The sequence below is a fragment of the Neomonachus schauinslandi genome, chromosome 6 (genome assembly GCF_002201575.2).
Source record: "Neomonachus schauinslandi chromosome 6, ASM220157v2, whole genome shotgun sequence".
NCBI classification, from domain to species: domain Eukaryota; kingdom Metazoa; phylum Chordata; class Mammalia; order Carnivora; family Phocidae; genus Neomonachus; species Neomonachus schauinslandi.
Window position 1 is genome coordinate 42,033,684 of NC_058408.1, and position 26,752 is coordinate 42,060,435.

The window sequence follows — 26,752 nt, forward strand, 5'->3', positions numbered from 1 at the left end:
GGGCCTGGGGCCCTAACCACTATTGTTAGCTGCAGCCCGGGCCCCAGGGGTCTCCTTTCTTCTGAGCTATGTTGGGGTCCTAAGGAGACTGCAGACAGCATGATGAGATTAGTTAACAGGCTGGAGAGTGCAACCGCACCCTTGGTTAATTCCATTTAATTAGGAAGTGCTGGCTTCTGGCTTCTCACGCTCTCTGCAGCTCCATAACCTGAGGCAAGAATAGGTGGCTCTGATGAATCTGTAAGGCTGCGGGCTGCTCACCTTCCCTGCAGTGTTGAACTAATTAAACCAGTGCTGTTCATCCAGCGCTGTGAAGAGGCAACTGCACAAACGTGCAAGGGCACAAATGCAGTGCCACCATGGGGCACCACTTTCCAGTGAGCTAAACCTAAAAACCTAGAAAATAACCTAAAAATGGCTTGGAATGTGTTGAATTCCTGTGTAACCCCTCAGGATTCTGCAGAGGGACACCCATGGCCTGTAACTGGAGAGCAAGTCTCTGATTCTGCCCACCCCGTCCCCCTACCCTATGAGAAGGCAGCTCCCCATCCCCACCCGCACCACCTATTGAATCTTCATCCCCAATACAGCCCGCCTTAAGCTAAAAACATTTACATGAAGTGTTGAACATACTTGGAGCGAATGTAGGAATTTATTCCAAGTATCATTAAATACTAAGTAATAATTTACCCTCTGATCCATTTAAAACGGTAAAGAGAAAAACAATACATATTCAGTATATAAACCGAATCTAAGAATGTCACCAAATAGATGTCGGGTTAGGGACAAGCCATTTAATGGCCAGAAAGGGCTGAATGTTCTCAGAGATCCCTTTCTGCAATAGATTTCTGTGCCTCCCGCTAATTGGAGTACACCTGTTGGGAGCCCACAAAGGACTCCCTGCATTGCCTGCTGCCATTTGGTTTCTACTGCTTTGGGTTTGCTTTCAGATTCAGAGCACGTGTGCCCTTCCAGGTGGTAGATTCTTGCAGTCATGACCGGCTTGGAAGCCAGCTCTGAATCCCATGCGTGTCACTTCTTAGTAAGGCACACCTTCTATGTGGGGCTGGCTGGTGGTGATGTGGCCCTCACTCAGCTCTAGGCAAAGGCACAGGCCATTCCGGGGACCCACAGGGCTTTTGACTTCTCTTTGCAGGCTGTCTTCGACTGTGTGGTGACCTCCTTGAAGAACGTCTTCAACATCCTCATTGTCTACAAGCTCTTCATGTTCATCTTTGCTGTCATTGCAGTCCAGCTCTTCAAGGGAAAATTCTTTTATTGCACAGACAGTTCCAAAGACACAGAGAAGGAGTGCATGTAAGTGCGACCAGCACGCGCTGCTCACCTTCTCTGACACGTATTCCGGTGATGCCCGCTCAGCCCTCCACACATAGCTCTTCTCTTTCTCTCTTACCTCTCTCACATTTCTTCTTTTAGGAAAAAGGCAAGATAGGAAATTGTTAAACTTTTATTAAGCACCTCTTTTGTGTCAGACATGGTACATGGCATTTTACACCCAGTTTTTCACTTTAAGTCTTTGCAGTGACCTTTTGAGATAGGTTTCATTTACATATTCTAGATCTGGAAGCTGAGGCTCAGAAAGTTTAAATTGCTCAAGGTTACACATGGTGACGGTTACACACGGTGACTAGTAAAAGGATTAGGATTTAATCTTCCATGTCTACTAGGCACCGAATACAACTTTTATCCCACAATCATAGACTGCCTTTGATAAGGCTCTGCTTTCTTCCTCACATCTGTATGCCGATTATTACTCAGCCACATTATTGAAGTTTGTAGAATCTCCTTCCTCTCCCACGAGCTATAGTGAAGAGGCCCTATTTCATCTGTACTCTGGTTTTAGAGGCAACTATGTAGATCATGAAAAAAACAAGATGGAAGTTAAAGGCCGGGAATGGAAGCGCCATGAATTCCACTATGACAACATTATCTGGGCCCTGCTGACCCTCTTCACCGTCTCCACAGGGGAAGGATGGCCTCAGTGAGTGATGGGTTTAAGTTGGCATGCTTGTCTGTGAGCTGGGATAGGACCCCGTGGTTGCCTTGAGAAGCTTATTCAAGATAAGGCTGACCCTTTGTTATTCTCCTCGGGAAAATAAGTGGTTATGAGTGGGTGAGACAGGCAGAAGAGAGGAGGAATGAAAAGCCTTAAGGCAAAAATCAAGAGGGAGATAACAAAGTCAGAAATATTTGCAACTCTTATTGTTTTAGTCTCTGGGGATGGTTTTAGACATATTTATTCTCCAAGTTGGCCCTTCACCTGAGGATTGAGGGTTAAGAATGAGCTGGAAGAGGGGCACCTCAGTGGTTCAGTTGGTTAAGCATCTGACTCTTAATCTCAGCTCGGTTCTTGATCTCAGGGTCATGAGTTCAAGCCCCACATTGGGCACCATGGTAGGTATGGAGCCTACTTAAAAAAAAAGAGAAAGAGAATGAGCTGGAAGAACTCAGAGACCCTTTCTGTGATCATACCTGTCATGAAGAAGACAACAGAATGCAGTTTCTTTTTTCTTTTCTTTTTTTTTTTTTTTAGAGAGAGAGCGAGTGGGGTGGGAGAGGGGCAGAGGTGGAGAGGGGGAGAAAGAATCTTAAGCAGGCTCCACGCCCAGCATAGAGCCCAATGAGGGGCTCGATCTCATGACCTGAGCCGAAATGAAGAATCTGGTGCTTAACTGACTGAGCCACCCAGGTGCCCCTAGAATGCAGTTTCTTAGGCTGCCGATGGCTGATTTTTCAGAGACTTGGCAATTACTAAGACCCCACTTTCTGGTGGCAGCATACCCTAGTTGGTAAAATGCCAAATAGACATCTGGCATCTCTTGGTATTAAATATGACAACCTAAGATATAAAATAATGTCACTCTTTCTTAGCAGTTGGATGCATGATGGGACAGGGCTTAGAAAGGGCAGTGGACTGGGGATCACTGGATCTTCACCAGCTTGGTTATGGACCCTAAAAATTACGGTGGATCTTCAAAGTCAGGGAAGCCACATAAGAAAATATAATAGGTGGCACATCTCCTAACGAAGCCTTAAGTCAGGGCCACTGCCAAGATTGCCGTCCACCATCCATGCCCCCTCATTCTATCCCTACAGAGTCTTACAGCATTCTGTTGATGTGACAGAGGAAGACCGAGGACCAAGCCGCAGCAACCGCATGGAGATGTCCATCTTTTACGTGGTCTACTTTGTGGTCTTCCCTTTCTTCTTTGTCAATATCTTTGTGGCTCTCATCATCATCACCTTCCAGGAGCAAGGGGACAAGATGATGGAGGAGTGCAGCCTGGAGAAGAACGAGGTAAAAACAAGTGGTCTAGAGCATGGGAGTGCAGGGGTTCCAGAAAGGATGCTTGGAACCGCAGTGGTAGGAAGGAAGACTGAATTGTCTTAACTTTATTAAAAATGACAGAAGATGGGAAAAATTAATTATTCAGTCATTAAATATTTTTTGAACATATGCTCTTTTAAGACCTAGGCATGAGGCACAGAGAACTGGAAGGTTTATGATGTAGTCCCTACCTTTAAGCAGTGAATAGTCTAGAACTGGCAGTAAAAGATGTGTACCAAAATTACAACATTAAGACATTTGCTTACCTGGCTGTGTCCTTCTGTGGTATGTATTTGCTGTAAGGATAAGGGATATGGCTTGCTTATTGCAGCTTTTCTAGTAACAAGCATAGTTTTGGCACGTTGTAGGGTTCATTATTTCTGTAATGGAATGGAACAGAAACTGTTTGAGACTATGAGAGAAATTCAAATACAGTGCTATGCGAACGCACAGGGAGATAGATTTTTACATCTGACCGAGGGCATCGGGTAAGGCTTCCTGCCTGCTCATGTTGGCTGCAGCCTGTGTAAAGGACATCACTAATCACCATGAAGTCCACATCCCATGTGCTAGCCCAGTTCTGTGTACTCATTTAAAGGGACCAAGTAGTTTTGTCCCCATAATCCCTGCTGCCCTTTTTACCTTTTGCTTGTCCAGCCCGACCCTGTGTTTTCCTGCACTGTCCTGTTCTTCTAGCCACCTGACAGAGAGCCCACCAGTGGGCGAGGTTGAGGGAACTTGAGCTTGGGCTAATAGCTGTAACTTTCCTTCAGAGGGCGTGCATCGATTTCGCCATCAGCGCCAAACCTCTCACCCGCTACATGCCGCAGAACAGACACACTTTCCAATACCGCGTGTGGCACTTCGTGGTGTCCCCGTCCTTCGAGTACACCATCATGGCCATGATCGCCTTGAACACTGTCGTGCTGATGATGAAGGTGAGGGCGTGGTGGCTGGGAGGCACTCAGCAGATGGGGCCTTTGGGGCCCGGTACCTCCCAGGGCTTGAGACACCGGGCAGACGCTTGCCTCCTTCCCTTCTTCTCTCCTGCGGAATCTCTTTTTGATCTTGTCCCATTCAGCAGCCCAGCCTCTGGGCCTTCTGGGCAAAATGCAGTGAGACCTATAGTAGCAGGCCAGTAGTGCCCAGGGCCCCGGGTGCTGGTGGCCATCAGATTCAGACGAGAGTGGGAATGTCAGGAGATCTACATGATCATGGAGTTCTAAAGGAGTGTTAGAAGAGGTGTGATCTTATTTAATAATAAATGGTAAGAAAATGTTTCTGTCCCTCTCACCTTCCTCTTTAGGAAGACTGGCTGTTTTTGCTAATAAGTAGCCACCGTAGGGCATGGTCTGTGGTTTCCTCTGTGTTGTCTTGTTCTGCTATGTGGGATGCATGGTCCTCCTCGCTGGCACGTCCGTCGTGCCTCCTACACCACACGCCAGAGTGTCCCCCAAGGGCAGGGATGAGAGATGTCCAGCCTCGATGACAACGGAATATCCCCCCTCACCTTAAGGGTTTGATTCTTTTTCTCCTCTTTTCTCTTCTTGGCAGTACTACTCTGCTCCCTGTACCTATGAACTGGCCCTGAAGTACCTGAATATTGCCTTCACCATGGTGTTCTCCCTGGAATGTGTCCTAAAGATCATCGCGTTCGGCTTCCTGGTACGGCATGCCATGTACCCCACCATCGCGCTTGTCTTCCCTGCCTTCTGGAGGCCTTCCCAGCCTTTGCTAGAAGGGGAGTGGCTCCCACTCTTCCAGAAATGGTTCACACACCTGACCTAACTGTGGGCCTGTTTCAGCTGCTCAGTAAACTGCCCGAGAAACAAGAGGATGCATGAGGGTATTAGGAGAAAGGGCAAAGGAAACCAGATCCCCAGCTCCATACTCATCCAGCCATCAGCTCTGGTCCTGTCAGGTTCTATCAGTGGTTGAGGGGTGACAGAATTCTTAATAGAACTGCAATTTATTTGTCAATAGGGAGCAAAACAAAATTTGGACTAATAAGCCTTGAGTGTTTATTTACTGGTAAAAGGTATAAGATTTTATAATTCAAGTGGGAAAATGTCTGTCCCTCTTACCCTCAAACATAGCAGATACTAGATTTTACCTAATTGTCCTCCTCCCGTTAGTTACATGAAGCACAATTTCTGCTAACAAAAATAAATGTTTATTACTTAAGCTTACAAAGGCTTGTGACCATTAAAGGGTGTGAGAGAGAGAGAGAGAGAGAAAGGGAGAGAAAGGTAAATTGGTAGATAGGTATACTGGAATTAGGTTTGAAGAGGGTTGGGCTGAGTTTTTCTTGTATGAGTCTTTTATTTCTCTTCAACTATTAATTACAATTGCTTGGCACATTCATGCATCTCCTTTCAATGGTGTTAAGCAAACCTAGCCCTTGGTTTCAGTGTCCTATAAACAAAATAGTTCTCTCTGCTACCACCCTCCTTGTTCCAGCATTTACAGTGAGATCAGTAAAATGCAGATAACCCCACTTGATGGCTGTTTCACCCTTACTTAGTGTGTGAGCTACCATTTTAAGTTATGTGTGTTTGTGGCTTTCCCTGCAAGAAAAGAAACTTTGCTGATTATCCGAATAGGGGTTTGTCTGGTAGCAGCTTTAGCAGGGACTCTGGGCTGGGCTTTAATTGTGAGTGTTGATTGTGGGGGTTGCTTTTGGTCTCCTAATGGTTCTTTGAAAAGTCATTAACTTGATGGTTTGGGGAGGGGAGTTGAAGAGAGCCCATTGCAGGTGGCTGCATTGTTGCTCGCTTGACTCCCCTTTGAGTATTTTGAGACTTGGGGAAATAAAAAAGTAAAAAGAAACTACCACCAACAAAGATGCCTTTATAATACAGTCTAGCCCTGAGCAGGGTGAGCAGAGTGAGGGACAAGCTGGTGCCACAACGGGGAAAGTTTTTCTATGCATCTTGATTACTTGCATATGCTATTGACATTGTCTGTGACTTAAGTCCCCAACTGTGCAGTAATTACGGTGAACGCTGAATACATACTTATAAGCTTAACTAGACTCGGCTCCAAAGCCTGCCTCCTTCCCACCCTCACCTCCACATTTTCATTCAAGGTCTAGAGGCATTTTCACACGACAAAAGACACCACTACTCCCAAATAAGTCTTTACATTGATATAGTACTCTGGGTTTTCGGAATATCCTAACGTATACTATTTTGTTAGATCTTCTCAGTGATTCTGAAATACACATGGCCGATGCTATCATTATCATTGTTGATGATTTAAATGAGGAACTTGAAGTTCAGAAAAATTGTGTAGCTTTTTAAAGATGACAGAATAAAAGGCAGTAGAAATGGAAAGTGGGATGGGAATAAAAAAGGAAGAAGGAAAAAGAGGGAGAGAATGAACATTGGTTGCCATATTAAGTACCAAACTCTTTATATGTTACTCATTTTAGCTTCATAACAGCTCTACTTAGAGAGGCGTTATCAGTTTCTTTTATGGATGGGCTAGGGCTCAAGAAGATTCAGTGCTTTGCCCAAGGTTACTAAAAGGCAGAGCCAGCATTCAGATCCTGATCTAATCTGGCTTGAAACGCACAGTCTGTCCACGGCAATCTACTAGTCTACACTACACTGTGCTATTCTAAACCATATTGTATCATAAAGCCCCTTCAGCTGGAATCCAGAGCGCCTGTCCTCTGAGACCTAGATTCATGTTCTCTCTACTATATGGGGGCCTATCCAAGAATTAAGAAGCTTAGCCAAGTTTGGAAATAGGAGAGCCCTGAGAGCTGAGGAACTCTGAGACTCGACTTGGTTCCACTCCTGAGGAAGTAGGTATTCTTCATGGAAAAGTGAATTCGTGAGGCTGTGTGCCCTGTTTCTCTGCATGCCCAGCAGGTGCTCGTGGCTTTGGAATCAGAGAAGCCTCTCTAAGCCTTAGCTTTGTCATTCAAAATGAGGATCACTATAGTTGCCTTATAGCCTTAGATACTTTGTTGTGTGTACCTAGCTAAGCAGTGTACCCAAGGCATCAAGGCTCTAGTCCCGAGTAGGTGCTCCTTAAAGATCACTAGTGGAGGGGCGCCTGGGTGGCTCAGATGGTTAAGCGTCTGCCTTCGGCTCAGGTCATGATCTCAGGGTCCTGGGATCGAGTCCCGCATCGGGCTCCCTGCTCCTTGGGAGCCTGCTTCTCCCTCTGCCTTTCTCTCTCGCTCTGTCTCTCATGAATAAAAAAAAAAAAAATCTTTAAAAAAAAAAAAAAGATCACTAGTGGGGTGCCTGGGTGGCTCAGCTGGTTAAACGTCTGACTCTTGATTTCGGCTCAGGTCATGATCTCAGGGTCATGGGATCAAGCCCAGTGTGGTGCTCCACGCTCAGCAGGGAGTCTGCTTGAGATTCTCTCTCTCCATCTCCCTCTGCCCCTACCCGCCCCCCCATTCACGTTCTAAGAGAGAAAGAAAGGAAAGGAAAGGAAAGAAGGAAGGAAGAAGAAAGAAAGAAAGAAAGGAAAAGAAAGAAAGAAAAAAGAAAAGAAAGCTTTGCTCTCACCATACTCCTTTCCTCTCACTATTTGTGTGTCTCTGCCCACTCTTCTTGCCAACCCTGCTACTGAGTATTTTATGAACATAGGGTATTGAGGGTATTGATCACGACCTACCCATAGGATCCATGGGAGAAACGAATGGAAAGAACACAAGGGCCTAGCCATTATCTGGCACATACTGTAAAAGTCACTAATGCTCATTGTGAAGGTGGGGGGGTTGACTTCAGCAGTGCTCTGAGAGTCTGTTATGGGAGCTGCTGCCCAAGGACAAGCCAGTGATTTTGGAAACCCAAGTGTCCTGTTTCTTTTAAGGAATATAGTCCAAGGTCTGTGTTCACCTGAGTGGTGGAGATGGCAGCAGAACCTACCTACTGTCTCTGTTAAGCAGGCTGTTACATGGCTGGTGCATTTGCCAGGTCCTTTATTTCTCCTCCATCTCCTTCAACCCGCTCATTTTATTACTCAAGAGGTATAACAGAGCTGAGAAAGAGGGGAAGGATGAAGTCTATTCATCCTATCGCCCTGTGGAGTTAGGAGAAGATTTTTGGTACATCTTCTGGACCTTAATGACTTAAGACATCACTGTGAATTTTATTTTGGCCTTTAAAGACTTAAGACATCACTGTGAATAGTTGAACGTCAGAACTGTATAATTATAGGGTCACATGATATAGACAATTTAAAAGTTGTAGAAAACCTTAGAGTAATATGGTAAATAATTTTATTGCCTTGTAGGTGACAATGATGATCTTTCCTTTTTTTGACTTTATAATATTCTTGGCCACAGATCTCTTTCTTACATATTTTTTTATGTAGCTTTTTAGTGACAGCTACAAAAACCAGGTCTTCAAGTAGTGAGAAGACTGCTTTCCCAAATGAGAAATTCCCAAGTCAGTAAAGAAATACCATTTCCTGTTAGAAATGGGAAAACAAAAGCCAAAGTTAGAATTGCTCTTGTACATGAATTGACAAGTTTTAATTCCAAGTGACAAACTTATGTAATTAAAGATATCTTTTCTCCATTTCTTTTTCTTTTCCTCCTTTTTCTGGTGCTCCCATGACTGAATTCACATGGCAGAACTATTTTCGAGATACCTGGAATATCTTTGACTTCATCACGGTGATTGGCAGTATCACAGAAATCATTCTGACAGACAGTAAGGTGAGTGGCTCGTATATCCTTGTCTTTAAGCTTGGCTCTGAAGTAGCATTAAAAAAATCCTTTGTGCATGCAGTCCATTTTTTTAAAAAGATTTATTTATTTATTTGAGAGAGAGTGAGTGAGCACGAGCAGGGGGAGGGCCAGAGGAAGAGGGAGAAGCAGGCTTCCCACTGAACAGGGAGCCCGGCACGGGGCTCGATCCCAGGACCCTGGGATCATGACCTGAGCCAAAGGCCGATATTCAACCAGCTGAGCCACCCAGGCACCTCCCCCATACAGTCCATTTTTAGCTCATCGAACCAAATGTGTAGCCCTCTTAAGTGCTGGGAGCTTATTTCCTCACTCCTGAGCTGCAAACACTGGAGTGGCACTGGGTCTCGTGGAAGGTTTTGTTCATTTGCATGACTCAACAGCAGCCACCTAATGGGGTCAGTGCAATAGGCAGTACCGGAAGAAGCCTCGCGTGCACAGTGTTCTGCTAGATTCTTTGGGAGAGACAAAAGAAGCACAGTATCATTGCCCTCAAAGTTGTTAGACCTGAATCGTTTCCCTAAAATTGTTTATCCTAAAGAAGACTTGGAGACCTCATTGTAATTCTCATCGAATGTGGGCATGACCCGTCATATGTGCTAGAGGGATTATTCGGTCACCTCTTTGGCTTCTAAGTGCAGTTAGGACCATGAGGGCCCCTTGGAAGACTAGAGAGGCTGGTTTTCTCTGACACATGCTGGGCACTCTTCTGGGGGTACTACCCATACCCTTCTACCTGGGAATAGAGGGCAGGCCTGGGAAGGCTTGGAGAGATGGTCCTCACTGGCCCATCAGCTGGAGATGGGGTTGAAAACACAAGACAGAATCTGTGTCCAATTTTATGATCTGAATGAGGGATAAATACTAGTGTGTAGTGTTTTCTAAATGACCGTAATGTCACTAACTATGAGCTTCCTTTTGGTCCACCAGCTGGTGAACACCAGTGGCTTCAACATGAGCTTTCTGAAGCTCTTCCGAGCCGCCCGCCTCATCAAGCTTCTACGGCAGGGCTACACCATCCGTATTTTACTTTGGACCTTTGTGCAGTCCTTTAAGGTAAGCGGCATCAACTCCTCCTCTCTGTCTTATCAGATGGAACACTGCCGGGCCACAGCGTGTCATTACACAGGTCCCTTGACCTCCAGGAATGAGTGTTTGTCAGATGCATCCAATAAATACAGCAGTTCTCAGTTACAGTGCAGCTTAGCTGGGCCACAGTCAGCTCGTGCCTAACTGGATAGAATGTCATTCTAGAAAAACACCTCCACTTTGTAACTCACTTATCTTCTCTGTTGACTGAGGCCAGGGCTTGTCTGAGAAGATAGTCCAAAAAGCTCCAAGCAATCCATCCGTGTCTGGAGCCAGCTTCTGCACTTTCAGGGACTTGCCAATGGCTTAATTTCACATGACCAGTTTTTCAAAGGACTCCTTGAGTTGTGTTTGATTGCAGGATGATTCATACGGTCCCATTCTTGTCTTTGTTAGTGTGTTTCCTCAACCACTGAGTGTATGGCATGTTCATGGTCACCTCTGTGTCCTACAGTCTAATAGGATGTTTGGGCCAGGCTGATGTAGTGAGCTGCTTCAAATGGTCTCATGGGGCCATACAGAGGTGTATGTATAAGAAATAGAAGTTTAAAAGTGACCTGAAATCCACTCTAATTGTAAAAGTTTTACAAACAGATTTCAATGTCTTCAGGCTGTAGCAGATATCATAGTTTGTTTTGAAGTTTGGGGGGTCTAAGTGCTGTTCAAATGCCTACTATTTTTCCTCTTATTAAAAAAAGCTTTTCAGTGAATGTGTTTTGAAAATAAATTTGATGACCTTGATTCAAAGCTGAGAAATCGTGAATTTACCAATTGTCTCCTTTATTTAATTTAATTATTTATGTATTTTAATTGAACTAGAGAAGGTCAGCCAGTGAATACAATAGTTTCTCATCATTTGGAAAAGTGTTCACCCCACACCATCATTACTGACTTATTCTCCATTGAGGTCCTGCGGGTTTGATATGTGAGACCAGTTGTAAGGATGTTCAGGCTCCTACAAGCAACCTTGACATTTTTATCATATCCAGAGTAATTGTTTGGTGTCATGACTCCCACAGAGGCCTCACCTCAATGAAAAGAATTTTGCCAAAGCTACATGACAGAGGAGAAATCTAAAACCTTAGTAAGAATTTACCGAGTCTCAGGTGAATTTGGATTTGGAATCTGATACACGAAATACTCCTAAAACCTTTTTGCTAGAGACCTTCCATACAAGTTACAGATAGTCTCTCAAGAAATACGTGTCAGCCTGTCACGTTATCATGCTCACCAGCTCTCTGTAAAAATGCATACTGTTTAGGGCAATGAAAAGCATGTCAAAACTTGATGGCCAAGTGGTTGGCTTATTGCAGTGAATATAGAACAGTGAAGACAAGGTGAATCTGCCTCCAGGTGACACCATGATGGATAGGTGTTTCCATTTTGGAACAGTCCCAGTACACAGTATAGAAATTATTTTCTTAAAGTCAGCTTCACAAAGGTTGCCTCTGCAGATACACAACAGGGAGCCACACAGTATAAGCTGCACCCCCGTGGCCTACCTAAGCCACACCCCTGCACCCCACCAGCCATAAGCATAGCCCCCAGTTCTCCATCACTGACCCCTACTTCATTCTTCCCTGTTTTTCCTTGTTTTGAGTTAGAATTTATAGCATGATAAGAAAGGCGATCAGAATGTATCTTTGATCTTTTTCCAAAACCTGGGGGTAGGGAGAGATGAGCTAGGGACTGAAGACATTGGAGTGTAGAAGGTGGAATGAGGGCAGGAAGTAAGCAGAAGGTGGGAGAAGGTAGCAGCACCTCGAGCAGTAAGAAACCTATCTCCCTTCCTTCTTCTATCAGCAGACGGAGTCTTCACATGGCCCCTTGAAATGAAGCCATTTTTCTTCACAGACCTTGGGAGTCAGCACTTTATCGGGGAGGGGATTATCCTGGCAACTTTCAGTTGCATTTTAATTTTATCCTTTTTTCAAATTGTAAAAGTCTCCCAAGGCTCTTCATTTAGTTGGCTCTGTTGATAAGCCCTACCCTTGCAGTCTGAAAGCCTTCAATTGATCTCCTGGGATTCGCGCTGCACACAGTCAAGATAGAGTGGAGACTCATAGTTGCATCGTCTTCTATGGAGCTTACTGGGTGGTAAAGGAGGGAGGTTTCCATGTCAGCACTGGGATCACCCCAGAATTATGGAACCCACTCTGGCCCTAAAACCAAATTGCCCTATATCCTCCCCCAGCCAGAGGCCAGTTCCCTATCTTATATTTCCTTCACTTGCCCCTTGCCCCCCTTATTGAAATGTTATCATCCCAGGGTGGCGGTTACCTTGCACGATATGGAATTTTGTGCCGCATGGCTTCATGGCAGGGTTTTGCAGTGGCTAACACTTGAAAGGCTTTTTGGAGTTTTGCATGACACATAATGAAGTGTCAGGAGGCTTAAACACTAGAAAGTGATGTTTCCTCAGAAGATGAAGGTGCCTTCTACGAAATGATGAACAACTGAGACTCTCAGCCCGTTCACTTTGCTCCCAGATTCTCCATCAGGGGCTTGGCATTGAGTGAGGGAGTGGGAAGGGGAATTTGGGAGCCAAAGCTAGGCGCTTACTATGTAATTTGATCACAATTGCCCACATTATTAATATTCTGCAATGCAAAGTGGAATGCATCCCAAGCCCAGGAAGTTTCCTCAGCTCTCCTTGGAGATCTGGGCCATACTTCTGAGTGAGTGAATATTCTTGACAGAAGGTAAATGACAAGCCTCTCCACGGACAGCAGCTTACCTGTCTGTCAGAGGACATGAACATCTGCAAAAGTATGGCACTCTAGAACAGCACAGCCCCAGGGAATAGAGAGTCCCAGCGCCCCCATTTAAATCAGCCTCAGGGCAAGAGTTCCAGTATTGCTGGTGACTGTGGGGTGTGGAGCTTGGGAGCTATCTGCCTCTGAACTCATGGTCCTGTCTCTGCTTTCCTTCCAGGCCCTCCCTTATGTCTGCCTTTTGATTGCCATGCTTTTCTTCATCTATGCCATCATTGGGATGCAGGTGAGCTCATGTATCAGGGGCCTGGTGGGGGACAGTTGTTGCCCAGATTGTCACTGGCTTACCAGCCCAAGCACACAAGATTGAGGGTGAGGCTCATGATGATCCATTTCTCAGGATCTCCCATATTTGAGCTAGACCTAAAAGAAAGTCAGATGGTTGTTCTCTTGTATACAGCAACACAAAATGTGTCTAAGTCTTGAATGCCTGAGATTTATGCCCTAAGACCTACCACTGGGAGCAACTCCCAGGGTTCCTAGTAGCCTGCCTAATCCTAAGGGTACCCAACGGCCATGGTCCTGCTGATTCCTCTCAAAGGGCCAGGCAGCTCCTAGACAGTTCTCTTGGGTTACCACATCTTTTCCAGTTTCGGAGTTGAGAAGTGGATCAGGTTCCCACCCTGGATATTTATGCGGGTAGCCAGAGGCCCACCGAGCAGAAGAGGCCATAAGATCTTTCTAAAGCGACTTCATCTGTGACAGATGGACTCCTGTAAACAGCCAGCAGCTCATCCCATGAACCTATCCAGTTGGATACACTGGATTGTCTGCCTGTCTCAGGGAGGCGAACTTTCTGACTTGGAGATGTGGAGACTAAACCCCAGCGTGGAAATTTAGCCAAGTGGCAGTCTCCTGCACTCAGCCAGTCTGGCCGCCTTTGGACTGCCAGCCGTCTTGTCAATAGTACCTGTCATCTGGGGCCACTGTGCACATCTCCCAGGCTTGCTGTGTTAGGAGCCTTTTTCCAGAGTGTCTCTGAAATGTCTCTTCTTTTTGCTCCTCTCTCATGTGAGCACTTCTTAATTTTATTCATCTTCTAACCACATTCCTGGAGAGTTTTTTGTTCTCCAAAAAGATAGCTGAATGTCAAATGTGAAAAGGTGTGAGATTTGGTTGAGAAGTAGTGAGTTCTCCTTCAATGAGGGTATTTCAGTAGAGATGTCATGATGGTGTCAGGGCTGTGTTGTAAGTGGAATCCCTACTGAAATTTCTGATCAGCGTGATGATGTCTATTAAGGCCCTTCTAACTCTCAAATATTTGATTCTAGAATTTAAATGTTCTTGAATAGCCAAATAGAAACTTAATCAATTATTGCCCATGCTTAAAATAGCTCTTACCTCCTTTCCATCGTCAACCAAAATAAACCAGAATAATACCATCTCCAGTACTCAACTGTTCTTGATATTGCTGATAATGATGATAAGGCTGTTTATCATCACTTGATTTCCTGGACGTCCCAGACATGTGTGCTCTTACCCCATGTGTGCTCTTATCCCCATCCTTCCTCCCTATCAGCAGGCACACACACAGTCCATGACTAACATATTCAGGAGTGATGTGAAAATGTTTATGGGTGGATTTCATTGACTCCATTGATGCTTAGCATAGTTAAGTAACTTATAACATGCTCAAGGGCTCAGTAAGTGGGAGAACTGAGATTTAAATTTAGCTTTGTCTGCTACACAGCGCATATTCTTACTGTACTGCATGTTCTCTCCTCCCACCAACAAGCAAATACAAGTATTTCTTTGACCCTTTAGTGGGATGTGAGAGTTGTTCAGTCATGAAATTGTGATCTTTACAATAACTGCAATGTCTAATATTTTATTGCCCCGAGACTTCTTTCCAAAAAAATAAGAGCACTATTTCCATTACACAGGGATGCAAATGGCTTTGCCACTGTGATTTGCCTTTAGATGGCCATCTTCCTCCTGGTCCCTGATGGAGACCCCGCACCAAGCACACTGCTGACACCTAGCTTGTGACTAGAGAAATTGTATCTAGTATAGTCATAACAAAGCAGAGGGATCCATTTAAACAGAAAGACATAAAGGCAGAAGACCAACATTGGAAAGATATAAATAGGAATAGGATGAATCTATGAGAAGAACCATTATTCTGAACTTCCACGGGCATCTTGGAAGAAGAGAGAGCTTTGCAGAGGAATCTGAAGATGGAAGGAAGGAGTAACTTGCTGGGTATGGGAAAGAGTCCTGGGGCACAGATCATTAGAAGGTGAGGCTTTCAGCCTCAGCTCCTGCACTGACCACCTGTATAAACTTGGTCAAGTCACTGAGCCCCTCTGGGCCTTAAGACCCTCACCAATACAGTAGAGGAGTTGGATAGATGTCCTCACAGGTCCTTTTATGTGCCAGAGTTCTGTGATTCCAAGTGAAAGTATATCTAAGCTTGTACTTCCATTAAGTTTTCTGGTGGGTCTCAGTATCCCTTCTTTCTTTTTCATGCCCTTTTGGTGTAAGAAATTTGGTTTGGGACAAGAGCTAAGTGAAGGCTAAAAAAAAAAAGGACTGACTTCACTTTTGGCTTGAAAACTAGAGTAGATTCAAAACAGCTTCAGTTTCTTTAACTGTTAGACACATGCCTCATGCAAAACCCCAGCATGCCCTCCAACCAGCTGATGACTGGATAAGGTATTGGAGAAAATCATAACGAGGACAATTAATGATGGCTGATGACTGTCATATGTAGAAAGAAAAAAAAACCAAAACACTGTAAGTTGTGTGGATGTGATGAATGAGGGATAAATCGTGGATGCTGGACCAAGAGGGTGAAAAGGAGAGACGGTGATGTGAACATAGGCAAGGATGTTGGACAGTTTCCTCCTGGGTGCCTAGAACTAAATGTAAGGGGGACTTTTTAATTGCTACTATTTCTGTTTGTGGGCCCTCCGCCTGCTTATCTTTCTCCTTCCTTTCTTCACTGGTGCTGCCTCACTTGCCACTTCCATTCTCCCTGAGAGACAAATAGTATTTGGGTTTTGAAAAACAATGTTGAGAACAAATTCCCAAAGCAGGTGTCAGTAGGAGTTACTTGAGCAAAATAGCTGGGGGCAGAGATTGTTCCTCAATTGCACATTCTCAAAACTGTTCGGGGGAAAAATGTGTTCCGTTTAGCATATATTAGGTAAACTGAAGCATGTCATGTACAGACTGGAAGTTGTCTCAGATGTCTGGGAAAGTGACCTGTAGGCCTTCGGTAGTACCGATATTGACTTGTGAGACTAGATCCTGACACCTGAAACATGGTTGGGGGGGAGGGCAGGGAGTGCATGTGGAAGGGCGCCCTTCTCATCTGAAGAGACTTAGGGTCTCAGAGTTCAACATTATTCACTGTCTGTGGACAAATATCTCTGAGTTTTCCCTCTTTTTTCACATTATTTTGCATGGTGACCACATTCCAAGCTCAACAACCAACAGCAGACTAGTAAACTCATTCTATAGCCAGATCTACCCAAATTCATTTTCTTTCTCCTTTTCTAAGTATCCGGTTGTCCTGACTTTCTTCATCCTCTTTGCCGGGACTTGGCTTTGTGTGCCTTCGTTCTCGTGGATTCTAGATTATAGATGTACTGACATTCTCAGTTTGACTCTCTGGATAAGAACATATCCAAGGAAGATCAAGGTGCCCCTCTCTGACCCACACTGCTTGCAAATTCCAGGATAGTATCTGCCCAAGCCGTAAATCACATCTTCTGCAAATACACATGCCCCCCTCATTACTACCTGAGACAGGAAGAGAGGGGTAGTTCCTTCCCTGCACTTCTGTGATGGGGTACATCTTTGACAGACTGCTTGAGTACCATGGTGACAGGTACCATGGAAATAAAAAGACCAAATTAGGTGTGGGAGGAACTACCTACAGGCAGAATGACTTCAAAAAGATCTTGCCTTCTATGGTCCTGGGTCCCCTTTGCTGCACTGGAGAACGTAATTACTTCTTCACAGCAGGCCGGGAGCGTGGGATCCACCAACCTGTCTTGGTTTGAGTTGTCTGCATCAGGATTAGGCCACTGGGAAGGGTTATGCGTATGGATTTGCCAACCCTAGTAGATGCAGGTGCATCTAATATTCATGTGCAGGACAAGACACATCACACAGCCAGTAATGCTCTTTGGTTTTTGTTGTTTTTTCTTTTCAAGGTATTTGGAAACATAAAATTAGATGAGGAGAGTCACATCAACCGGCACAACAACTTCCGGAGTTTCTTTGGGTCCCTCATGTTACTCTTCAGGTATCTGGATGCATAACTGTTTTTAGCTGGAGCTCTCTTGTCGAGGGAGATGGAGTTAGTCTGCCTTTTCCTCCTATTTGTCTCTTTATTCTGCTTGCTCTGCTCCTATTAAGATACACAGTGAGTAGAGGCAGGGGATGGGGAGGGGCAGTGGCTCTGAAAAATGGCTCCATTGATGATGGGAAGTTTCCTCAACATCTTTGACTCAGCAGGTAATTTGTAAACTGCAAGTTTAGAATATGTGCACCAGGACTGAGTAGGGAAGGCGAGGACAGATTCCTCCAGATCAAATTCCATTTAAGGGCTGAAACCCTGGATGGCCAGGTTTATGTGGGGTCTTAGACAGTCCCGCCACTGTCTCTACCACTGTCAGCAGACACTCCCGAAAAGACAGAGAAGCAGTGGGTGAAGTGGCAGAGCCCAAGAGAGACCTCCTTGGCATGCTCCCATCTCTGGATGGAAAGCACTAGAGGGAGGAAACCTGCAGAGGAGAGAAAGGGATTAGGTGAGTTGGGAAGGAGGGCCAAAGAGAGGACGAGACACGCAGACCTCCTACAACTAACCAAAATGTCTTTGGGGCTCAGGAGTGCCACAGGTGAGGCCTGGCAGGAGATAATGCTGTCGTGCCTCGGGGAGAAAGGCTGCGAGCCCGACACCACTGCACCTTCGGGGCAGAACGAGAATGAGCGCTGTGGCACAGATCTGGCCTACGTTTACTTTGTCTCCTTCATCTTCTTCTGCTCCTTCTTGGTGAGCAAACCCTGCATTCTTGGCTCGAGATGTGGCCTGCCCTACCCTACCCTACCCTACCCTACGCATCCCATCCTCCAAGGAACTCTTGAAGGCCAGGGTGCTTAGCAGACTCCCGGGTAAGTGGCTTCCCATGGCTGCCACCAAACAGATTTTGTTGCCTCTAGGGAAGGTTTGCTGTGAGAAGGAATGATGAGTAGAGTGGAGTTTAGGGAATAGATTATTGAGTTTCATGTTGAACCTGTTGTGACCCAGAGGACATCTCTCTTCTCCGTACCTCAGAGATTTTATCTTACAGGTAGGGCTAAGAATATCTTACCTCTCTTTTGGAGCCTTTCAAACTGTTGAGAAGAGGTGCCTCAGAAATACAAAGTGATAGGATTAATAAGAGTAGAGTGGTGACAAGATACAGTGTCACAGATGCAGTCTCTTGACTCATGTCACTATATTTGACGACAGTTGGCCAACTTGACAGACATGAAAGGAAGTGATCACTTTGGGCATATTAGTAAATATTGAGTGACATATGTGGAGCACGGCTACTTATAAAATGGTGAGAAGCCCTAGGTGCCTTCTTAATCCGTTCTTTGGGAGAAAGCATGAATCAGCACCCCGGCCTCTAAAAATCTCTACCCTGCACAACCCTAGACAAGGTGCTACCAGATCTATTAAATTGTCAGTCTGGTGTTTCTGGCCACCCTGACATCCCTCAGCGTGGCTTCACTGCTCATGTCACTGACTGTACAAAAATCTAAAACTAGGGGCACCTGGGTGGCTCAGTTGGTTGAGCATCTGCCTTTGGCTTGGGTCCTGGTCCTGGGATCGAGCCCCACGTGGGGCTCCCTGCTCAGTGGGGAGCCTGCTTCTCCCTCTGTCTGCCTCTCTGCCTACTTGTGCTCTCTCTCTGTCAAATAAACAAATAAAAATCGAAAAAAAACAATCTAAAACTAAAGCGGTGCCACTGAGAAGTGGTTAACTTTGCAGCCATGCATCAGCAAATGATTAGGTCGTGTCCAAGCATTTCTGCCTCTCTAAAGTGATCACGAGGGATTTGCCATGTGTCCAGCTCGCTGGTGTGGAGAAGCTCTCCGGTGTGGCTTGCAGGCAGACTTTTGAGGGTGGCCATCAGGTTAACCTAGCAGGGAGTGAGCCAGCTGGAGACTCAGGCAGCCCTACGTTGTGGTCTTGGCTTTGCTGCTGTCCTAGCATGGTCACACACTTTCCCTTTTATAGCTTCTATAAATGGGAGGAAAAATGACTTGATAATAAGGGTACTATTTGCATGGTGAACGGGTACATGTGTTTTTAATACACTCCCGTCTTGTGGGTGTGAAAGGTTTTTCAATTAAAAAAGGAGCACAAAACAGCATCTTAGAAGCACGGGGGTGAGGCTGTGAGTGGGTTACAGCCTCTCTGTCAACCAGAGGTAAAGGGAAGAAGGCCCACAGGTGCTGGTGCTTATTGGTGGGGCTGTTGTAGGGTGACATGGAGGAGCATATAGAAGGGCATGTGGACAGCTTGGTTTTATCCTCCATGGTGTAAGTGTTTAATAATAAATATTTAAAAAGAAACCAAAGATATAACTGGAAAATTCATTAGAGACTAAAAAGGGACTTTTAGAATTATGAGATGGAGGGTGCTGCATAATTCACATTCATGTTATTTTTAAAGAGGATATGATTCAGTATGAGCTGATGTGCTTTTGAATCTCAACCCTCTGGGAGATTGGCTTTGTGACCTTGGGCGAGTCACACAGCTTCTTCGCTCAAACCAACCACTCCAGAAAGATTTACTGATACGCTGCGATGTGCCAGGCTGCATGCTTGGAGCTGAGAATACAAACGTGTGTAGGAAGCACTTGTGTCCTCGAAGGGCTGATGGCAATTAAGTCTGCCTCCCGAGGTTAGAGCAGACACCACACTATGAAAGACTATACAAATGTAAAGCAATGATTTTGTTAACATTAGTAATAAGTACCTTGAAAGGCGTGTAAAACACATGTGTGGATACATGGAAACCCCTTTAGAACCCAGGCAGTGATTGAATATATTCCGCGGGGCTCCAATTTCAGGGACAGAAAGAAAGGCCCAGCACATGCTGGGATGTGCTCCCCAAATAACGGCGGCTTAACCAACAGGGAGGTTTATTTCCCTCACACACCAGTGAGGTCTGGAGGAAGGCAGTCCAGGCTTGTTATGGTGGCTCTACAGAGTGCTTAGTGCCCCAGACACCACCTCCAGGGGCCAGACCTCCAGGCACCCACGCATGTCCTAGGTGGCAGGACGGAGGAAGGCAGGCAGGCAGGAATGAGATGGGTTGTTAGGATGCAGGCAGCAGGCTCTCTCAGAGAAGACTCCAACCACGTCCTGTCTCCAGACTTTCTCCTTATCTTTATTTTTTAAGAGATTTTTATTTGAGAGTGAGAGAGAGCATGAGAGTGGGGTGAGGGGCAGAGGGAGAAGCAGACCCCCCGCGGAGCAGGGAGCTCAATACAGGACTCGATCCCAGGACTCTGGGATCATGACCTGAGCCGAAGGCAGATGCTTAACCAACAAAGCCACCTAGACGCCTGACTTTCTCCTGATCTTCTGTGCCATCCGCACATCTGGCACCTCCATCCACCTGGGAACCAACAGCCTCCTCTCACCCTGGCAGCCGGTTGTGTCTCTCAGGCAGGACTCTTACTCTGGAGTGACGGAAGGCCCAGCTCCATCTGGCCTAAGCAGAAAGGGATTTTATAGGCACATATAAATGAAAAGTCCTGGGGCAGGAGAGGCATAAGCAGGTTTCTTTCTCTGCGTATGATCTCTTCCTCCAGGTTCCTCCATGAGAGCTCTTTCCTCAAACACCCCAACCTGTGGCGCCAAGATGGTGGTAGCAGTTCCAGACCCAATCCTCACACATTCAAGACTGACAGGGAAGAACAAGTCTATTGCCCAGAAGGTCCAATACCATTTTATAGGCCGTGATTGGATCACCAATCACTATGGCCCAGGGAAATGGGATTCAGTGACTGGCTGAGGCCCGGATCACAGGTGTTGCCCCATTGAACCATGTGAACTGGGAATAGGGTGGGGGTCCCCAAGAGACCAGAGGTACAGTAAATGAGTGCTAGGCAGCCAAGAAGCAACAACAGTGTGTGTTCACGGTGCTCAAGTCCTGTCCATTCCACGTCCTTTGATTCTCGACTATCACCACTATTGGTCCAGGAGCACCGCAAAAAACTCCCCACAGGTCTCCTGGGCACCCTCTGCCGCACTGCTCCCAAGGGTTCTTTCTGGATGAAACATATCTCGGTCTCTCTCCTAGTATAAACCCTTTTGGTGGCTTCTGTTGCTTCCTCATAATTTAGGCCAGAAATGGGCAAACTGTAGCCCAAGGGCCAAATCTGGTTTGCCACCTCTTTTTTTTTTAAAGATTTTTATTTATTTATTTGACAGAGAGAGACACAGCAAGAGAGGGAACACAAGCAGGGGGAGTGGGAGAGGGAGAAGCAGGCTTTCTGCGGAGCAGGGGGCCCAATGCGGGGCTCGATTCCAGCCCTGGGATCATGACCTGAGCCGAAGGCAGACACTTCACGACTGAGCCACCCAGGCGCCCCTGCCACCTCTTTTTGTATGGCCCCTGAGCTACCAATGGGTTTTACATTCCTAAATCGTTATGGAAAAAGTCAAAAGATGGAAGAATATTCAAGTAACAGTATCTAGTGAAGGCTTGCTGTGTTTTAAGCAAGGTGCGAGGCATAGGAACGTATCTCTGGACAGCAGCTTTCTTATTTCCCCTCCTTAGCGTCTGGATCTCTACAATACAGTGGGTGCACAAGAAATGTTGAGCATATAAGTGAGAGAACAGGGTTTTGGAAGCCACTGAGGGGCATGGACAGCTTCCAAGTGATCATATAGTAAGCCATGCAGTGAGCTCTAAGACACTTCACCAGGTCTCTTGATGGCTCCTTTGGTGGAACAAGGGGCAGGGATGGGGAAGCTAGAAGGGAAGGTTGGTGTCAGGCTTTGACTTTGAGAATGTTGTCACTGTTGCTGCTCCCTCTGCTGCACATCAATTAAATTAATTGAACAGATAAGAAAGTGACTTTTTGTGGAGTTCTTTGCAAATATAAAGTGGCACTGACGAGTGAAGTAATAAAGCTCACACAATGAAATGTGTGGAAATTATGACGAAAACATGTTGCGTTCAGCAAGATCAGCAGTGCTTTAGCTAGGATCTTTCGCCTCATGAACTTTTGAATTCTTGATTTGCCTTGAAGCCTGTTTTCCTGCGTTAGGTTTCCCCTAACTCCACTTCTCCCCTTTGCCCTCCAGATGCTCAACCTGTTCGTGGCCGTCATCATGGACAACTTTGAGTACCTGACTCGGGACTCCTCCATCTTAGGGCCTCACCACTTGGACGAGTTTGTCCGCGTCTGGGCAGAATATGACAGAGCTGCATGGTGCGTAGGCCTCCCGGCCATCCCAGTGGGGCCAGTAACCAGGGCCTGTGGAGTTCCCAAGGAAGGGGTTGGAACCGGATATCTGCCTGTTACAGAAGGAGAGGCGATTCCTCTCAGTCGTGGCCTGTGCAAGAGCCCAGGCCCTCAGATTGGCTCTGGTATCAGGCCAGTCATCAGAAACATAGCTTCTTTATCTTCGTTTCCCCTCTCATTCCTTCTGTGACAGGCTTTCCTTTTCTTTGCCAATCTCATCACACAGTCTGTACCTCAGAATGGTTGGTTTCAATTGCCAGAGGGGCTTCCCATAATCTTTTTCTTTTTTACCCCTGCCAATGTTTAGTGGACTCCTTTGAGTCACCTGAGCGGGGAGGGGGGTGGGTTGACAAGGGTTTTTCTGGGTCAGTCGAACATCTGGCCATCGTGGTCAGTGACAACAGCGTTTTGTCTCTCTCATCCCTCTCAAAAGATACTGTTTGAGATAACTCTGAAATTATGTTAAAAACCGAGCAAGTAACACTTGAGGATTTTTACTGCATAGAATTGAATTACATGGCAGGAATTAGCGTGAATAACCTCCCCAGATTTCTTTCACTGTTCCGTATTTCTCAAGTGATGTGCCTTCTGGGCTTTTGAGCAGGGGTTGGCAAACTACAGCCTCAGGGCCAAACATGGTCCGCTGGCTGTTTTTGTAAATAAAGCTTTATTAGAAAACAGCCAGACCCACTCATTCATGCATCGTCTGTGGCAGCTTTCACACTATAAGGCAGAGCTGTGTAGTTGTGACAAAGACAGTGTGACCCTCAAAATCAAAAATATTACCTGACCCTTTACAGAAAAAAAAATTTGTTGATCCCTGCTTGAGAGCTCAAAGGCAGCAATTTGGCCCCTCATGGTTGAGGACAGGGTGACCATTCTGGGAGCACTCACTCCACAGGAACTTTTCTGTCCCATGTCATTTTAACTTTAGGATCTTATCTCACCAATCTACCCATTCTAGTCCCCTTCTAAAAATACTACAAAAAAATGCCATCCTTCCCAGGAATGGCCCACGTTGCTTCCACCTGGAGTCCCTTCATAATCCTAGACTCTTCCTAAAATCTACCCTCCTCTGAGGCTGTTGAACTTGGGTCAAGCGTTGGAAGAGTGAATCAGAATTCCTCTTCCCCTCAGTAATTACTAGTGACTTAGGGCACAGAGTTCTCCAAATCCATTCCTGTTACAAATGGGTGAGCAATGGCATTTACTTTCTGGGTCTACTTTCTGGTAAATAGGCTGCTTAGAGAGAATATAGGCAGGGCCTGCATCGAACTGGCCCTATGGCCTTGGACAAGTCACCTAACCACACTAAGCCTCCTCATCTGTAAAATGGTGCTAATGATGCCCTGCCTACCTTGAAGGGTGCCTGTGTGGCTTATATTAGATCATGTATGTAACTGTTGTTACAACTGATAATAACCATATGGGAAAGCAACCAGAAATGATGGAACATTGGTTTGAAAAGCGTGGATGGCCATGAGATGGGGAGCCTGAGAAGGGATGTCTTCACTCCCCTGAGAGAGGAGAACTGCTTGTAGAAGAGTCCATTGCTCACCTAGCCTCACTTAGGTGTCTTTGGCTTTCATGTTATCTTGGGACCCGAAAACCTTGTGCATTAAACATGCTCCTCCCCACTCGTTCCAGCTGCTGGGAAGAAAGAATTCCATGAGAACTAAAAAAAAAAAAAAAAAATCATGAAACTTAGATCGAAGAGCTATGAGAGAGCAAAAATAGAAAGGAGAACCCCTTCTGCTTTGAAATTCACAGCATAACAGGCTGGTTAGAGTTTCATTGGCCTTCTCTTTGAGATGCGGGCGGAAGCGCTATCAGGGATAATGTGAGCCAATGTCTTGGCCAACTGATACAGGATGCAGAGAATACCAGTTTATAGGCAGTACGAACCCACCCACATTCCAATCTCAAGAAACAAAGAGCAAATGGTTAACTGAACTTCCTCTCAAGAATCAAGAGACTTGAAGTACTGATGAGCTGCTATTTAGAAAAAGAGGAGGAATTAACACCAACATCAAGAAGAGACTAGAAAGAGTAAAGCTGGGACAAAGCCTCACGTGGCTGCTGGCAAGGACCAGATGCTCAGAGGCGGACATGTGGGTTCATAATTTCAGGTAGAAACCATGGTCCATCCCGGGACCAGGAGGTTGCTTCCTTGTTCTGGTCTCTGACAGAGCAGATGCTTTAGCCCCCGAAAATGAATCCATTGTTGATTCTGTCCGTCCCGCAGAAAGCCAGGACTCCCTAGCAGGCCCTTGATAGAAGGGTGGTAAGATAGGTCACATTGTTCCTGGAAGTCTGGCTGGATCTGACCAGGCTGCCTGCCTGTGGGCTGGCTGGCGGGAGCAGAGCTGGAGGGAGAATGTCCACAGCTCCCTCCCAGGCCCCTGAGCACAGATCCAGGCAGTCTCCCCACTGAGGAGAGCAGAGCTTGCCCAAGCTGAACTCTGGAACAATCTGCCGCCTCAAGAAGCAAAGCCCTTTGCCAATTCCCTTGTGCTAACTGTGCTCCTTGCTAATTAGCCTAACGGGAAATTCATCTCTCTCCATCTGCAGAGAAATGCTGACTTCCCACTGCCCCTGACAGGCGGGTCTGAGTGACTGGCTGTAATCCGTCTCTGTGAAAAGCATACCATTGGGCAGCCCACTTCACGGCAGCCTGGCATCTGCTCTGACAGCTGTCAGAGGCCTTCCTGAACTCTCAAACTCTGTTCTCCGAGGTCTGGCTCGAGCCAGCGTCCATTTTCTGCATCTGGCCGAGAATGGGCCAGACAGGTGTCTTGGGGGTGCTCTGGGCCATTTGGCAGTCCCTCGGGCGCTGGACGGGCTCTGATTTCCTTTGACAACCGGTGGTTCTCTGAGGCTTACTGTTCTCAGTTTGTCTTGGTCTGGCTTTGCCGGGTCCCAGGGGGGAAAAAAAAAGAAAAGCTGCTCTTCTTCTTCCAGCCATCAGCTTCATGGCTAAACTATCATGTCTTTCCCACCCTTTTCTGAGTGTCCTCTATTAACCCGCCTGTGCTTCCTTTGCAGCGGCAGGATCCCGTATAAGGATATGTACAAATTAGTGCGGGTGATCTCACCGCCTCTGGGCCTGGGAAAGAACTGCCCCTACAGGGTGGCTTGCAAGGTTGGCCTCCCAGTCCCCAGCCATGCCCGGCCGTGGGGTGCAACCTCCAACCCTCCTGTCCGTTCTGCTACACCACCACTGCGCCACATGAGGGAACCTTCATGTTGCTTTCCTTTGAGTTTAAAGAGGTCCAAACCCTCCCAGAACCAGCAGCTCTTACATAAGGAAGAAGGGCACATGGCGGGGGGGGCAGGGAGGCGGAAAAAAAGGACTTCATACAGAAGGCCGATGTGACCTGTCTCACTGTTCAGCACATGCACACACTCAGTCATGTGTGTATGCACACACAACCACACACACACTCTCACACATTCGGTCTCTCTCCCCACTCCACCTTAACCTGTAGCTTTCACCAGAGGGACCTCTCCGTCCTCCAGAGAATGTGGACATCTTTGCTGGTTTCCCTTCACTGGAGAACAGAGGGCCTCTTTTTGGTAAAAGTAGCATCATCCTCCCATGTGTAAAGTAGCAAAATGTGATCCTAGTCAGCCCTACCTCTGCGCATCCTCCAGCTCCTGGGTAGTCTGGCCAGAAGGGATCGTAACAGCTCAAGGATAGAAAGGAGGTGAGAAACCATGAAGAATCAGAGCTAAAGGGGAGAGTGGTAAGAGAGGGTAGCCTCGGTGGCGTGTGGAAGAATGCAGTAGCTCAGGGGGTCTGGGAAGGTCTTTGTAGGTGACGGAGGGCTCCTGAGCAGATTCCTTGCCTTAGGGTCCTCTGGATATTGCTGAGGGGACCAAGGGGCCTGTCATAACTGCCGCATCACTGCTTGTTTGTGAGACCAAGGACGTTGTTCAGGGGCACATGGGACCCCCTCTGCAACTCTGCCAGACCCTGGGAACTTGAGCAGGAGTGGCTCTGCCAAGCCGCCGTCCAAGGCCAAGCCCACTAGATAAGGAAGCCCCTCCTGGCGCTGCAGGAGGGAAGGGTGGGCTCTCTGGGCATAGCACGGTCCGGCAGCTGGCAGAAGACGTAGGCCCAGGAAGATGCCAGCGTGGGCAACGGGAAGGAGCTGGCTTGGGGTGGTGACACAGTGACTCCCGTACCCCAGGGGCCAAGCAGCTGCCTCTGCTGAGACTCTTTAAACTGCACCCCCGTGAAACCTGCAGCCGCATGTGGGGAGAGCCGGGAGGGCAGCATGGCATGCGAGATGCTCTTCCTCCTCCTGGTTTGGTTTCTTCTGTCCCCAGCATGCCA

At 46.6% G+C, this 26,752-nt stretch overlaps 1 protein-coding gene across 3 annotated transcripts in view; it reads left to right on the plus strand.

Annotated features, from left to right (window-relative positions):
* The window catches only part of CACNA1E (calcium voltage-gated channel subunit alpha1 E), a 276,327-nt gene that overhangs the window by 232,878 nt on the left and 16,697 nt on the right, over positions 1-26,752 (plus strand). For all 3 annotated transcript variants that reach the window (XM_021682567.1, XM_021682568.1, XM_021682569.1), the window contains 11 exons: positions 1,157-1,317; positions 1,865-2,002; positions 3,118-3,319; positions 4,123-4,287; positions 4,904-5,014; positions 8,952-9,035; positions 9,996-10,121; positions 13,089-13,154; positions 17,092-17,183; positions 17,768-17,933; positions 22,253-22,380. In XM_021682567.1, the coding sequence (XP_021538242.1) occupies positions 1,157-1,317; positions 1,865-2,002; positions 3,118-3,319; positions 4,123-4,287; positions 4,904-5,014; positions 8,952-9,035; positions 9,996-10,121; positions 13,089-13,154; positions 17,092-17,183; positions 17,768-17,933; positions 22,253-22,380 (1,439 nt within the window). The remainder of the gene's footprint in view (positions 1-1,156; positions 1,318-1,864; positions 2,003-3,117; positions 3,320-4,122; positions 4,288-4,903; positions 5,015-8,951; positions 9,036-9,995; positions 10,122-13,088; positions 13,155-17,091; positions 17,184-17,767; positions 17,934-22,252; positions 22,381-26,752) is intronic.